This window comes from Leptodactylus fuscus, chromosome 4 (genome assembly GCF_031893055.1).
Source record: "Leptodactylus fuscus isolate aLepFus1 chromosome 4, aLepFus1.hap2, whole genome shotgun sequence".
NCBI lineage: Eukaryota > Metazoa > Chordata > Amphibia > Anura > Leptodactylidae > Leptodactylus > Leptodactylus fuscus.
The window spans coordinates 25678350-25693610 of NC_134268.1; the positions used below are offsets into that span (position 1 = coordinate 25678350).

Here is a 15261-nt window from a genome sequence, read left to right on the forward strand (position 1 = left end):
TGCACAGAGTCTGTATAGTGGTGTAGAACACTGTGCCTTGCAGTGATTTTTAGTGATGTCCCACTAGGGGACTTGAACCAGCAATGCACTGATCACTGGTTTAACACTATAGACTGCAATACACCACATGCAATACATGTGGTCATACACATGTATTGCAGTCTATAGAGGAGGTCATCCTATGCAGACCTATTGGCTGACTTTCTCACTTCTGGGCAGGATCAACCAAGTACTTTGGGCTACTAGCAGCCTGGGGTCACTGGCCAGACCTCGGGTTGCAGAAGATGCATATTGGCAACCCCCGATCTTGCCATGGGGGTGCTGAGGGGGACACGTAGCATGGTGGATCCCATTGATTGCTGCGGTTATGTTTAACCATAGCATCCAATCTATGAACGAAGCTGTGCTCTGACCAGGGGATTATGGAACATGGTGTTAGCTGTCAGTTACAGCTAACACTCAATTATGATGCCGTGGGTGGTGTTAAAGGACTCTTACCGTACATCACAGTAATCCCACGTTTCCAGAGTGCCTATCCCATTGTCCAAACATGTGCAGAAGCCATGTTATGAAAAAATGTGATTTGTTGCCACGAAACATGAGAAAATCCGGATTCGATGTGAATCGAATATTTCCCGAAATTTGTATCAAATTCCACTTTGTCAGCTTCGATTTGCTCTTCTCTAAATAACAATTCCAGTGAACTGAAACGTGTGGGAGAACCTTGGGAGTGTTTGCAAAAGGTATCATGAGGATCACGCATCTCGAGTAGGTACACATTGCATATTAAAATGTGATACATAATATTAATCATAATTAGAGATGAGTGAACAGTAAAATGTTCGAGGTTCGATATTCGTTTTGAGTAGCCCCTCAATATTCGACTACTCGAATCGAATATCGAACCCTATTATAGTCTATGGGGGGAAAATGTTCGTTTCAGGGGTAGGCAACGTTCGATCAAATTACACTTACCAAGGCCACAAGTGAGGGTCGGGCTGGAACCTCCGAGAAGTCTTCTCCTTGCAGTGTCCCCGCGGCGTCTTCCGGTTCTGAATTCACTCTGCCAGGCATCGGGCTTGGGCAGAGTCGACTGCGCATGCCCGCACTACAAGTTGGCAGTTGATGCCTGGCAGAGTGAATGAAGAGCCGGAAGACGCCGCGGGGAAGCTGCACGGAGAAGACTTCTAAAGGTAGGAGAAGAACCAGCATTGATTGGCCGACTGTATAGCATTAGGCCAATCAATGCTGGTTCTGCATCGAACTTTTGCATTCGAATAGCGAGTGGTACTCGATTGAGTACGAGTATTTCGAATACCGTAGTATTCGATCGAATACCTACTCGATCGAGTACTACTCGCTCATCTCTAATCATAATACATAATATCACAAAACAATATTATCTTGAAATGTTGTCTCATGACATACGTATCTGCACATGGTCAGCCAAGTGAAAAGATAAGAGAAGGAACGTATGTATATGTAACATTACAGGCATATGGAGGTCCTGTATGGGCCTACAGGAATCTATAAGCACTGTATCGCAGACTTACGTACCACCGTTGTACACAAGGCTTTAAGGCACTACCTTCCTATTCTTTTCATTGTATTATTTGGCGTAGGTGGATATTACATCAGACTCAATACGTTATGATTAGCCAAGGTTTTGTTGGGAAAGGAATATTGTTTTCCGAATACAAGATGAAAAGTGCGTCGCTCTGAACTTTAGTCTCTCTTCTCAGAATCCATGGCATTAGAACAGACTCCATTTAATAAAGAAAATGCAATCCTGTTGAGCTTTTTCAAGATGCTACATGCTGGAATTAAACTTGTCATCTCTGTTTTCAGTGATTGACTGTGGTCATCCCGGAGTTCCTCCAAATGCAATTATTTCTGGTGAGAAGTTTACATTTGGATCTACTGTTCATTATACCTGTACTGGGAGAAGAACCCTAATAGGCCATTCTACAAGGACCTGTCAGTTAAATGGGCAATGGAGTGGATCTTTACCTCACTGCTCAGGTAAGCAGAGAAAATAGAGAAAAATATATAGATTTTACAGAAGCGGCTGGTCTGACATCTTCAATGTATGTGAAGGTTCAGTGACAAAGAGAACGTAGATCTAGTCATGTATTTATGTTATGAATCGAGCGGTTGGTTTGGTGAAAGTCTATGTTCTTACATTGGTTGGTTGGTATTTAAGGGGTTTTTATTACGGTTGTTTAGTAATATCTGCCAGAAACTTGGGATCGCGCATGAAGTCTGATTGGATTCACAACCACCAATAGACATAGTTTCTCTACCAATGCCATCACATTCAATGGGGGGGGGGGGAAGATTTATTAAGACTGATGTTATGTATGTCAGTCTTAAAGCAAACCTCCAGTTATTCAATCAACGTTTCATAAATTAACAGAACAGGTGAATATAAGAAAATATGTAATATATTTTTTTTATGAAATATGTTTTTTTTTTCTCCATTTACGAAGCTGAGTTACTTTTTGAATAGTAGTTTATGGAGAGGGGTGGGAGACATACACAGAGAGAGCTGCCACTACATTCTGCTATTCTTGAATCAGGTAGCTTTTTTAGTACTGATATGCTTCTATATAACAGGCTACCGGTGCACAGAATGAACAATAAATCAATTAATAGCCTCCTCATCCCCCTCTACTCTCTATAGAATTCTGTGTATGAGCTGGGTATGAATTAACAGCCTCTTCATCCCCCTCCAATCTCTATAGAATTCTGTGTATGAGCTGGGTATGAATTAACAGCCTCTTCATCCCCCTCCAATCTCTATAGAATTCTGTGTATGAGCTGGGTATGAATTAACAGCCTCTTCATCCCCCTCCCCTCTCTATAGAATTCTGTGTATAAGCTGGGTATGAATAATAGCCTCTTCATCCCCCTCCCCTCTCTATAGAATTCTGTGTATGAGCTGGGTATGAATTAACAGCCTCCTCATTCCCCTCCCCTCTCTATAGAATTCTGTGTATGAGCTGCATATGGATTAACAGCCTCCTCATCCCCCTCCCCTCCCAATAGAACTCTGTGTACGAGCTGGGTAAGAATTAACAGCCTCCTCATCCCCCCTCCTCTCTCTATAGAATTCCGTGTATAAGCTGGGTATGAATAACAGCCTCCTCATCCCCCCTCCTCTCTCTATAGAATTCTGTGTATGAGCTGGGTATAAATTAATAGCCTCCTCATCCCCCTCCCCTCTCTATAGAATTCTGTGTATGAGCTAGGTATGAATTAACAGCCTCCTCATTCCCCTCCTCTCTCTATAGAATTCTGTGTATGAGCTGGGTATAGATTAATAGCCTCCTCATCCCCCCTCCTCTCTCTATAGAATTCTGTGTACGAGCTGGGTATGGATTAATAGCCTCCCCATCCCCCTCCCCTCCCAATAGAATTTTGTGTTTAAGCTCTGGTATGGTTGAAGATTCTATGTAAACAAACAGTCTGAGTGAATATAAGGAAGAGAAAAGCCTAATTGGCGGAGAAGAAAATAGATTTACTTAAAAAGATATATTATGAAGTTTCTTATATTAATTTGTACTATTCATTTCTGAAAAGTTTTATAACTGTAGGGACGCTTTAATCACTCTCCCTAAGGTGCGAGATGCACATGAATTATTAAGAAGCCACATCTCCTATAAAATTGACATCTATAGAACTGGTGTAGATTTGTTGTATGGTTTATGCCAGTTTTCTGCTGTGAGGTATACTAAATCAGTTGGGTCAGACATCTCCAACCCTTCCTTGGTCTCTGCTCTGCTCCATCTGCTTTTGTAAAAAAGTGGTGAGCAGAACACAGAGTATGGTGGCACATCTTTGGTGCCAAAGAACTTTTCTGGCTGCTGGGACCCCAACCATCACCAAAATGGAAGAACCCCAGTTTGAACTTTTCTACTGAAATGTATAGGTCTCATAGCTATAAGGAACAGGGTACTAGAGTCCCATTATAGGAATCTGTGATGGTCCCAGTGGTCAAGCCCCTATTGGTATATCATTTATCACTTATCTAGAAGATACAGTAGAACTGGAATACCCCTTTAAGCTATTCTTTTGTTGATATCTTCCCCATTGCCAAAAGTTTTGTCTTGTGTATGTCGATGTATAGGTAGGGTGGGACCATCTTTGTACCAACATTTCACATAGAAGACCTTTTTTTTCCAAATATAATGGTTATCCAGGAGTGAACTACACACTTTCGTATAAAATTCCTGAAAAATGTTTCTTAGTTGTAATGAAGGGGCACAAAGACACGTATCCCATTGACTTTATATTTCCAAATGTTATAAATGACAAAAAGAACATTAAAAAGTAAATGACCACCAGCTAATGATTTTCTCAGCAGAGCTTTCATTTAGACTTCATTTGCCGTGTGATACTTTGTAATGTCCTGTCCTCCTGTGTCATTGTTGTTAGAAGTTCATTCCCCATTACTGTCTTCTCCTACAGCTTACGAGACTGTGACCACCTTTATAGATAATAAGATCGTTCACCGAAATGACTTTAAATCGAGAAAATGGCATTTAAATGTACATAGGCTTACAGAAATGAAATTGTGGAGATGTGATTTTAATATTAGCATCAATGTAGTGGACGCGTGACTAAGAAGATTGTGTGGAGAAGGGCACAAGGAAAATAGTTAACTTATGTCCGGTGTCTTAGAAAAGGTTCCGCATTCTCCAGAAACCAAGCGACATCTGTCCAGGCGATTATATAGAGTTGCCATCCCATTCATTTGAATGGGCATGTGGTGAAATACCAGACACAGTCCATGGACTCCTGGACAAGCCCTTTAATAAAGTGGTAAACGTCCAACAGTCTACAGTCTATTTATTGTATACAGTAGTATACAATATTTTTTTTATTTATTAAAAGCATTGAAAGCAATTCCTTTTTTTGGCAACATGATTTTATTTTCTGATCGCAGATTTTTTTTATTAAATCTATGCATGGGAGAAATCTTGGCGAGGGTTGTGGGAGGAGCGGATGAGAGCAGAGCGGAGTGGGAGGTCTTTGGTGGATCTGAGGTTACGTGTGGGCAGGTAGCGGGAGATTAGGTCGGAGATATATGGAGTGGACAGGTTGTGGATGGCTTTGTATGTTAACGTTATGTAAGCCGATGGCTGGTCAGGTAATGGAGGGGGTGTACGTCTCATCCAGACTACTCAGGTGGGTGAGATGAGAAAACAGAGGTCATATTTTTGGAGCTGTGTCCTGAATGATTCTACTGGCTTTTGGATTTCTGTTATTCTAGGTGAGGTAACCTATTCTATGTTTAGTTAGCGCCTAGCCGGGTAGGGATTTATTTTTGTATTGTTTCCTTTTGTTGCTGCACTACTTTTTTGAGTGAAAATAAACTCTGCCTTTGTTTTGGACTAAAGAAACTGGACTTGTGTGTCTATGCCACCCCACCTAGCGACCCCAGACCCTGACAGTTAGTAACCTGATCTCAATACTGGTAACTGGTAGCCAGTGAAGGGATTGGCAGAGGGGAGCAGCCGTTGAAGAACGGGGACAAGGTGAATTAAGCAAGCAGCACAGTTTAGGGTGGACTTAGGGGGGCAAGAGTGTTCATTGGGAGAGTATTAGAAACCACAGGTCCGCGCTCGCTGGTGGATCTTAATAACAGTATTAAGATCGGATGTTGTGACATAAAAAGGTTTTTATTATGAGACAAACAAGAAGCACATTGGGAGAGCAGGCTTTGTGCAGGGGGAGGGAGTAGATAATCTGTTACATAATGTATTGTCACTAATGGATTCAACGATGGGTGCTATGTAGGTGTTATAAATAGAGGTGCTATCATCTATTGTAATCCTGTGTGTCTTGTGTCGTAAATGACACGATTGCTGCAAAGAAAACTTAAAAAATTTGTTTCAATTGTCAGTAGAGATGAGCGAACAGTAAAATGTTCAATATTTGATATTCGTTTTGAGTAGCCCCGCAATATTCGACTACTCGAATCGAATATCGAACCCTATTATAGTCTATGGGGGAAAAATGCTCGTTTCAGAGGTAGGCAACATTCGATCAAATAGAACTTACCAAGTCCACGAGTGAGGGTCAGGCTGGATTCTCTGAGAAGTCTTCTCCGTGCAGCATCCCCGCGGCATCTTCCGGCTCTGAATTCACTCTGCCAGGCATGGGGCCTGGGCAGAGCAGACTGCGCATGCCCGCACTACGAGAAAATGTCTGCTTACAATCAAATCGGCCATTTTCTTGTATTGCGGGCATGCGCAGTCGGCTCTACCCCCAGGCCCAATGCCTGGCAGAGTGAATTCAGAGCCGGAAGACGCCCCAGGGAAGCTGCACGGAGAAGACTTCTAAAGGTAGAAGAAGAACCAACGTTGATTGGCCGACTGTATAGCATTTGGCCAATCAATGCTGGTTCTGCATCAAATTTTTTCCATTCGAATAGCGAGTGGTATTCGATCGAGTATGAGTATTTAGAATACTGTAGTATTCGATCGAATACCTACTCGATCGAATACTACTCGCTCATCTCTAATTGTCAGTCTTTTATTTGAATTAGTGGCCAGACTGAAAAATGCAGAATATAATACTTTAATAAATATATGACTAGTACGAAAAAAAAAACCATATAAATCAAAAGAACTTAAAATAGGTTTAAATTAAAATTTGTTTTAAAGATAGCTTTTTATCTGGTCCCTTTAAGTTGCCCATACACCATGAGTTGCTGTCAGCTGACGGCTGTTCCTCCAGGTTTACCCATAAGCGGCATAAATGTATGCATACGTTTCCAGTATGAGGATAAGAATAAGCAACACTGACTTCTGTTTCCCAATGGAACGAAAGTTTGGACATGATAAAATTTAACATGCCTGGTTCTTTCTTCCAGTAATCTTATCTATGTGATGGGGAGTTAGAAGGTCAGGGAAACACTTACAATAGTCAGATGATACAGTTTTGTCCATAGACATCTTTACTCTACGGAAGAAAAGTCTATTAGACTGCACATGAAATCTGGTGGCCCCCAAGTCATAGAGATAGGTTACCTTACTGTTATGGGCTAATGAAGTTGGAACATTACTTGATTTTTGACTTGCTGGCAGTTTAAGACATCCCTTTACAAACTTGTAGTCTTACACCACTGCAGGAGTGATACAGGTCTGTTCTCCCTTACCTTTCATCTTGAATCAAGCTATCCAAGATGAATGGTGTAAAATAACCGGCTTTGAAGAAAAATATCATTCCACGTTCCGCTACTCTCCTAATTGAGCAATCGAGCACTGCAATTTTTTTAATTTTTTTGCAGACACCTATTTTATGACACTCATTTCAGGATATTACAAACCATGAGCAAAAGTAAAAGACACATCTAGAGCGTCAGAGACCAGAGTGAAAATGTACATTAAAAGATTGTTCTACCTTCATAAAGAACAAGGATTTATTACAAAAATAGAGATTCTCTAGGGACATTCTCTCTATTAGGCCTCTCTTATATAGGTCTTATATTTAAGTTCTGTTCTCAATGTCCCATGTGCCTGCTATTAGTTAATTACACATTTTGACTCCAGTACTCTGTTCATATATGGAATTTTTCATGGATCTAACGTCCTTGTAAAATGGCCGTATTGGTCAGGTTAAGTTCATATTCACACACTGGTGAACAATGGTCATTTTTTTGTCCATCAAAAAACGGGCTTGTGAATAGACCCATAGATGTTCAAAAAAAACAACTGGCGCATAGCTTTTATTCACTGTTGTGTGAATAAGCCCTGAGTCAAAGAAGGAAGCTGCTGTAAAGATCAGCTCAAGCTTTAGTGGACTCAACTAGGTTACATGGTGTCCTATTTAGAGATGAGCGAATAGTAAAATGTTTGATATTCGATATTTGTTTCGAGTAGCCCTGCAATATTCGACTACTCAAATCGAATATTGAATCCTATTATAGTCTATGGGGGGAAAATGCTTGTTTCAGAGGTAGGCAACGTTTGATCAAATTACACTTACCAAGTCCACAAGTGAGGGTCAGGCTGGATTCTCCGAGAAGTCTTCTCTGTGCAGCATCCCTGCAGCGTCTTCCGGCTCTGAATTCACTCTGCCAGGCACCGGGCCTGGACAGAGACGACTGCGCATGTCCGCACTACAAGAAAATGGCTACTTAAGACGCCGCGGGGACGCTGCGCGGAGAAGACTTCTAAAGGTAGGAGAAGAACCAGCGTTGATTGGCCGATTGTATAGCATTTGATTCTGCATCAAATTTTTCCATTCAAATAGCGAGTAGAATTCAATAGAGTACGAGTATTTCGAATACCGTAGTATTCGATCCAATACCTACTCGATCAAGTACTACTTGCTCATCTCTAGTCCTATTCCATGTCCATTTATATTGCTGTCGGCCAACCATTGCTTACCCAGGATGATAACAGTCCATGGCAATCAGATGATCATTGCGATGGCCGGTATTCAGAATAGGCTTCCAGGTTAGTATAACCTCTACAATAAATTCATAAAAGAAAATGCTCAGAAGAATAAAAATGTGTCCAAATATCAGATTCACTGTAAAAAAATATTAAGTAAATAAGGAACTTTTTTTTTTTTTTTTTTTTTTGCTTCATTTACTGTAAATACGAAATTAATAATTTCCTCTCCCGCAGCGATGGACACCAGAATCTGATTTTCTGGACTTAGTTTTTGTAAACATCCAAAATTTAATTCCTAATTACAAGGATATAAGGATAAAAGGACAATTGGCTGGAGATTAGAATTTACATATTCAAGAAGAAGCCCAGATTTTGCTGAGGCAGTTGTTCCAAATGTCAAAGACATAGCAAAATAGTAACTGGCATAAAACCAGCATTTTAATGGACACCGTTTCAATTCTTCTTCTCTAGGTTTTTCTAGTGCATATAGAGTAATAGCTCTTATTAGAGATGGCAATAGGTTGAAGGTGCCCAAGGCTATAAAAAGTTCTTTAATCTAAAATAGGATACTCTTCTTGTATAGCAAACAATTGCAGCAATCTGTTGGAGGCAGCCCGAAGGATGGGATTAGTAGTAATAGTTGTCAACATCACTGAAACACTCAACCGAGTCCTCCACCTTGACTTCTGAGTTAGTACAGTGCGAAGAGGTCACTGCAGGTACCTGGTGGTGGTGGGGGGAGGGGGGTAGTAGTTCCTCCAGGGCACTTCCCATTGTGGTTACTCTTTAGCCTCACTGAGCCAGGTGATGGTGGTCAGAAGATCCCTTGGTGGTAGGTGTAGAAAATGACTCATTTCGACAACAATGTGAACTCTACTGAAGATGATGCAACACTGATGACTCTGCATCTAGATACAGCATGGCAATGGGAGTTCCTTAGTAAGATTGGGATGAGGCAAGTATTAGTTCTCAGCCAGGAAACCAAGTCTATATAACTAGTGCCAGATAACTCCAACTCCACTTCACTCCCCTCTCTCTCTATAGAGCTGTAATAGCTATATTTAGGATCACCCTACTTATCTTGTGGGAAACTGGGCCCATAGTTTGGAGATCTGACAAACCTCAGATCCTCCTCCACAATGGCACTTGTAGTTGTCTACTCTACTCTCAAGGTTAACCGCTTACCCTTTTCCCCCTGTTTCAGGGGCCAGGCCGACTCTTTCTAAGAGAACCTGGCACTACACATCTGCTCCATTCTGTCGCTAAGTGAAGACTGTGATCAGGTGTCCTGGTCCCAGCCAAGGCAAAAGTTGGTTTATAGTATGGCTCAATAAAAGGAGGGATATTCCTACATCTCCAGTGGAACAGACCTAACGTAGCGAAAACATACACGTAAGCGCGCAAACTATATAGAAGTAACAGTTACACAGCAAAACAGCACACTATCAATACAATGAGGCAGATTTATTATTATTATTATTATTATTATTATTATTATTATTATTATTATTATTATTTTTTTTTTTTTTTTTGCCAGCCCACTCCCAAATGCTTGATATTGCCTTTATGTGCATGCTGTCTCTACCTTGTTTGCTGTTTATATTTATATTTCAGACCCTTGCCTTCTTTTTGTGACTATTCTCTTGGATTCTGATTCTGCACTTCATGTCTTGACTGGTTCCGATCCCTTGGCTAGCTGACCATCTGTTTGGTTATTTGTTTTGTCTGTATTATCACTCATTTCATGGGAAGGGACTATCGCCTAGTTGTCCTCTACCACTTAGCATAATTGAGGCAAACAGGCAGGGACAGGGGCCGGGTTCAGCTCTAGGACTCACTGTTTTGTTGTTCCCTTTCTCCGAGTTTTCACCAGCAGCTATTTCTTGCAATTAACTACTGGAACGATAACCTGGGTCCAAATTTAGCATAAGTCCAAGAACTTTGGGGTGCCATATCTATTGCCCAGTGCAGTGTGAGATTTAGGTTGTTTTTTCTAGTGTTCTTTGGTATCTGCCATTTCCTGCATTTTTTGGGAATTGCTGCAGTGCAAATCCCATAACAATAAGTTGCTGTGGTTAGTGTCCTCTCTGCCGCTGCTGTCACACACTGTACATGACAAGTTCATCATGCCCCATGATCTGTTGAGCTCCAGTGTGTTTTATCCCTTCCTAAATCATGACCCTATCACTGTCACTCACATAATACATCTTCATGAGTGGACTAGTCACTGCCCCCATAAGGTCATTGCTGACTTTTTCCTGCCATTGACATCATTCTCATTACATGTGCTCTTTGCCTTCCGCATCTTTCAATTACATCCAGCTTCAGAGATCGTAATTGAATCCATCCTAATATAGAGCATCGTACTGTCACTTTTACATACCATGTAGGTGTCATGTGATGGAAATAGCATATGTGCAAATATAGTAATAATATCCTCATAAACAGATAAATCATTAAGAGAAATAGCCAGTAATTCATGTCACACACATATTGCGCAACCAAATCCAAGAGTGGAAGGTTGTGTATTGACCCTTTTCAAGACACTGTACTAATGATTTTTCATCAACCCCTTTATAACCAAAGCTATACAACCAGGCACTATATACTGTATATATATATATATATATATATATATATATATATATATATATATATATATATATATTTATGATTAGATATGAGCAAACAGTGTTCCATCGAGTACATGTTCGATCGGATATCAGGTCGTTCGAGATGTTCGATTCGAGTCAAACACCAGGTGGCAAACTCACTAAAAATTTGATTCTCCTCCCACCTTCCCTGGCGCTTTTTTTGCACCAATAACTGTGCAGGGGAGGTGGGACAGGAACTACAACAACGGAGGCATCGAAAAAAAATCTGAAAAAGTAATTGGCTGGCTAAATCAGGTGACCTTCAATTTATACAAATAGTGGATTTAATATCCAGGTCATATGAGACTGTGAACTATGTGACTGTGAGACAGGGACAGATCTACAGGCAGGGTTAGCTAGGGATTACCTTTATTTAGGGGGGAATGTTACTCACACAGCTCTTTCAGGCTCTATCTGGTTGGGATCCCTGTCAGCTTGTGATATGCGGGAGCTGAATTTTTCCCATAGGAATGCATTGACCAGCGTTGATTGGCCGAATGCCATACAGAGAACAGCATTGGGCCAATCAACGTTGGTTCTGCCGGAGGCTCGTTTGTGAGGAGGTGGAGTCTAAGATCAGACCAGAATGGAGACTGCTGTGGACTGATCTTACACTCCGCCTCCTCCGGCAGAACCAGCGTTGATTGGCCGAATGCTGTACTCTGTATGTTCGCAGTTATTTTGTCTAAAGGTTGTGCTACCAAGTATTAGGCTGAGGGGGCCAATACTTTTGTCCGGCCCATTTTTGGAGTTTTGTGTAAAATGATCAATGATCTGACTTTTTTTTTGCATTCTCTTTTGTGTTTTTTCATTGCAAGCAAAATAAATGAAGATATTACCAAAGAGTTTGTGCTTGTAATCATTTTCTGGAAGAAACTGAGTGTTATCTGACAGAATTTCAGGGGTGCCAATACTTTTGGCCAACACTGTAACAGTATCCAGGCAGACTTTCACTCTACACTAGATCTTTATTATTATTATTATTATTTATTTATTTATTTATTTATTTATTTATTTATTTATTTATTTTTATTTATTTTTTTTTTTTATGCAATTGGAGCCCCGGTTACAGCAGAACACAACCCCTATCATGACATCAGTCACTGGCAGAGCTGACCCCGGTCAGCTGAGACTTCGTATATATTCCATATTTGTTGAACTATTAAAATAATGTTTGTGCTTTGTTTCTTTCATGACACACATGGTCGCTTTACATAGCTTTTAGCTTTTTTTGTTTGTTTTATTATGGGTGAAGTGTACAAAAAGTAAGAAAAAATATTGTTTCCAATTTGTTGGCTTTATTTATTCTTTTTTCCCCCCAAATATTACAATATGTTCCAATATGTTCCATATATATATATATATATATAGAGAGAGAGAGAGAGAGAGAGAGAGAGAGAGAGAGAGAGAGACAGAGAGAGAGAGACAGAGAGAGAGAGAGACAGAGAGACAGAGAATGTCTTGGATGTCACATTGGTGATCACAGGAGCTTTAAAGCATAGCTGTAGTTTTATTTGACATTTTAGGATAAACTGCAGTGTGTACACGGGAGGATTAACATTATTTCTAGACATTATATGTTTCCAGCACTAGATGCTACATATATGGCTTGTATTCCTCTCTGTACTGGTGACTTGAGTGACTTCAATACAATGCACCCAGTGACTAGAGAGGAATCTGCTCTATAGCTGTCTATCTATCATGCAAAAACAGCCCCAGGATCATACATGACATACACAGAGAAGTACTGACATGTATAGATGTGAATAAAGTGCTTTGGTTGTGATGGATAGATAGATAGATAGATAGATAGATAGATAGATAGATAGATAGATAGATATGAGAGAGAGATGGATGGATGGATGGATAGATAGATACAGTCCTATGAAAAAGTTTGGGCACCCCTATTAATCTTAATCATTTTTAGTTCTAAATATTTTGGTATTTGCAACAGCCATTTCAGTTTGATATATCTAATAACTGATGGACACAGTAATATTTCAGGATTGAAATTAGGTTTATTGTACTAACAGAAAATGTGCAATATGCATTAAACCAAAATTTGACTGGTGCAAAAGTATGGGCACCTCAACAGAAAAGTGACATTAATATTTAGTAGATCCTCCTTTTGCAAAGATAACAGCCTCTAGTCGCTTCCTGTAGCTTTTAATCAGTTCCTGGATTCTGGATGAAGGTATTTTGGACCATTCCTCTTTACAAAACAATTCAAGTTCAGTTAAGTTAGATGGTCGCCGAGCATAGACAGCCCACTCTCAAATGATCTGAAAACAAAGATTGTTCAACATAGTTGTTCAGGGGAAGGATACAAAAAGTTGTCTCAGAGATTTAACCTGTCAATTTCCACTGTGAGGAACATAGTAAGGAAATGGAAGACCACAGGGACAGTTCTTGTTAAGCCCAGAAGTGGCAGGCCAAGAAAAATATCAGAAAGGCAGAGAAGAATGGTGAGAACAGTCAAGGACAATCCACAGACCACCTCCAAAGAGCTGCAGCATCATCTTGCTGCAGATGGTGTCACTGTGCATCGGTCAACTATACAGCGCACTTTGCACAAATAGAAGCTGTATGGGAGAGTGATGAGAAAGAAGCCGTTTCTGCAAGCACGCCACAAATAGAGTTGCCTGAGGTATGAAAAAGCACATTTGGACAAGCCAGCTTCATTTTGGAAGAAGGTCCTGTGGACTGATGAAACAAAGATTGAGTTGTTTGGTCATACAAAAAGGCATTATGCATGGCGTCCAAAAAATAACAGCATTCCAAGAAAAACACATGCTACCCACTGTAAAATTTGGTGGAGGTTCCATCATGCTTTGGGGCTGTGTGGCCAATGCCGGCACCGGGAATCTTGTTAAAGTTGAGAGTCGCATGGATTCCACTCAGTATCAGCAGATTCTTGAGAATAATGTTCAAGAATCAGTGACGAAGTTGAAGTTACGCCAGGGATGGATATTTCAGCAAGACAATGATCCAAAACACCGCTCCAAATCGACTCAGGCATTCATGCAGAGGAACAATTACAATGTTCTGGAATGGCCATCCCAGTCCCCAGACCTGAATATCATTGAACATCTGTGGGATGATTTGAAGCGGGCTGTCCATGCTCGGTGACCATCAAACTTATCTGAACTTGAATTGTTTCGAAAGAGGAATGGTCCAAAATACCTTCATCCAGGATCCAGGAACTGATTAAAAGCTACAGGAAGCGACTAGAGGCTGTTATCTTTGCAAAAGGAGGATCTACTAAATATTAATGCCACTTTTCTGTTGAGGTGCCCATACTTTTGCACCAGTCAAATTTTGGTTTAATGCATATTGCACATTTTCTGTTAGTACAATAAACCTAATTTCAATCCTGAAATATTACTGTGTCCATCAGTTATTAGATATATCAAACTGAAATGGCTGCTGCAAATACCAAAATATTTAGAACTAAAAATGATTAAGATTAATAGGGGTGCCCAAACTTTTTCATAGGACTGTAGATAGATAGATAGATAGATAGATAGATAGATAGATAGATAGATAGGAGATAGATAGATAGGAGATAGATAGATAGATAGATAGATAGATAGATAGATAGGAGATAGATAGATAGATAGATAGATAGATAGATAGATAGATAGATAGATAGGAGATAGATAGATAGATAGATAAATAGGAGATAGATAGATAGATAGATATGAGATAGGTAGATATACACAGTAGATAGATAGATAGATAGATAGATAGATAGATAGATAGATAGATAGATAGATAATGAGATAGGTAGATATACACAGTAGATAGATAGATAGATAGATAGATAGATAGATAGATAGATAGATAGATAGATAGATAGATAGATAGATAGATAGATATGAGATAGGTAGATATACACAGTAGATAGATAGATAGATAGATAGATAGATAGATAGATAGATAGATAGATAGATAGATAGATAGATAGATAGATAGATAGATAGATAATGAGATAGGTAGATATACACAGTAGATAGATAGATAGATAGATAGATAGATAGATAGATAGATAGATAGATAGATAGATATGAGATAGATAGATAGATAGATAGATAGATAGATAGATAGATAGATATGAGATAGGTAGATAGATATGAGATAGATGGATAGATAGATTATTTGGTAAATAAACATGATACAGATATTACATAGTTAAATGG

At 39.8% G+C, this 15261-nt stretch overlaps 1 protein-coding gene across 1 annotated transcript in view; it reads left to right on the forward strand.

Moving 5' to 3' along the window:
- The window catches only part of CSMD3 (CUB and Sushi multiple domains 3), a 1052627-nt gene that overhangs the window by 944656 nt on the left and 92710 nt on the right, over positions 1–15261 (forward strand). Inside the window, exon 57 of the mRNA XM_075270295.1 lies at positions 1849–2022. Within this exon, the coding sequence (XP_075126396.1) occupies positions 1849–2022 (174 nt within the window). The remainder of the gene's footprint in view (positions 1–1848; positions 2023–15261) is intronic.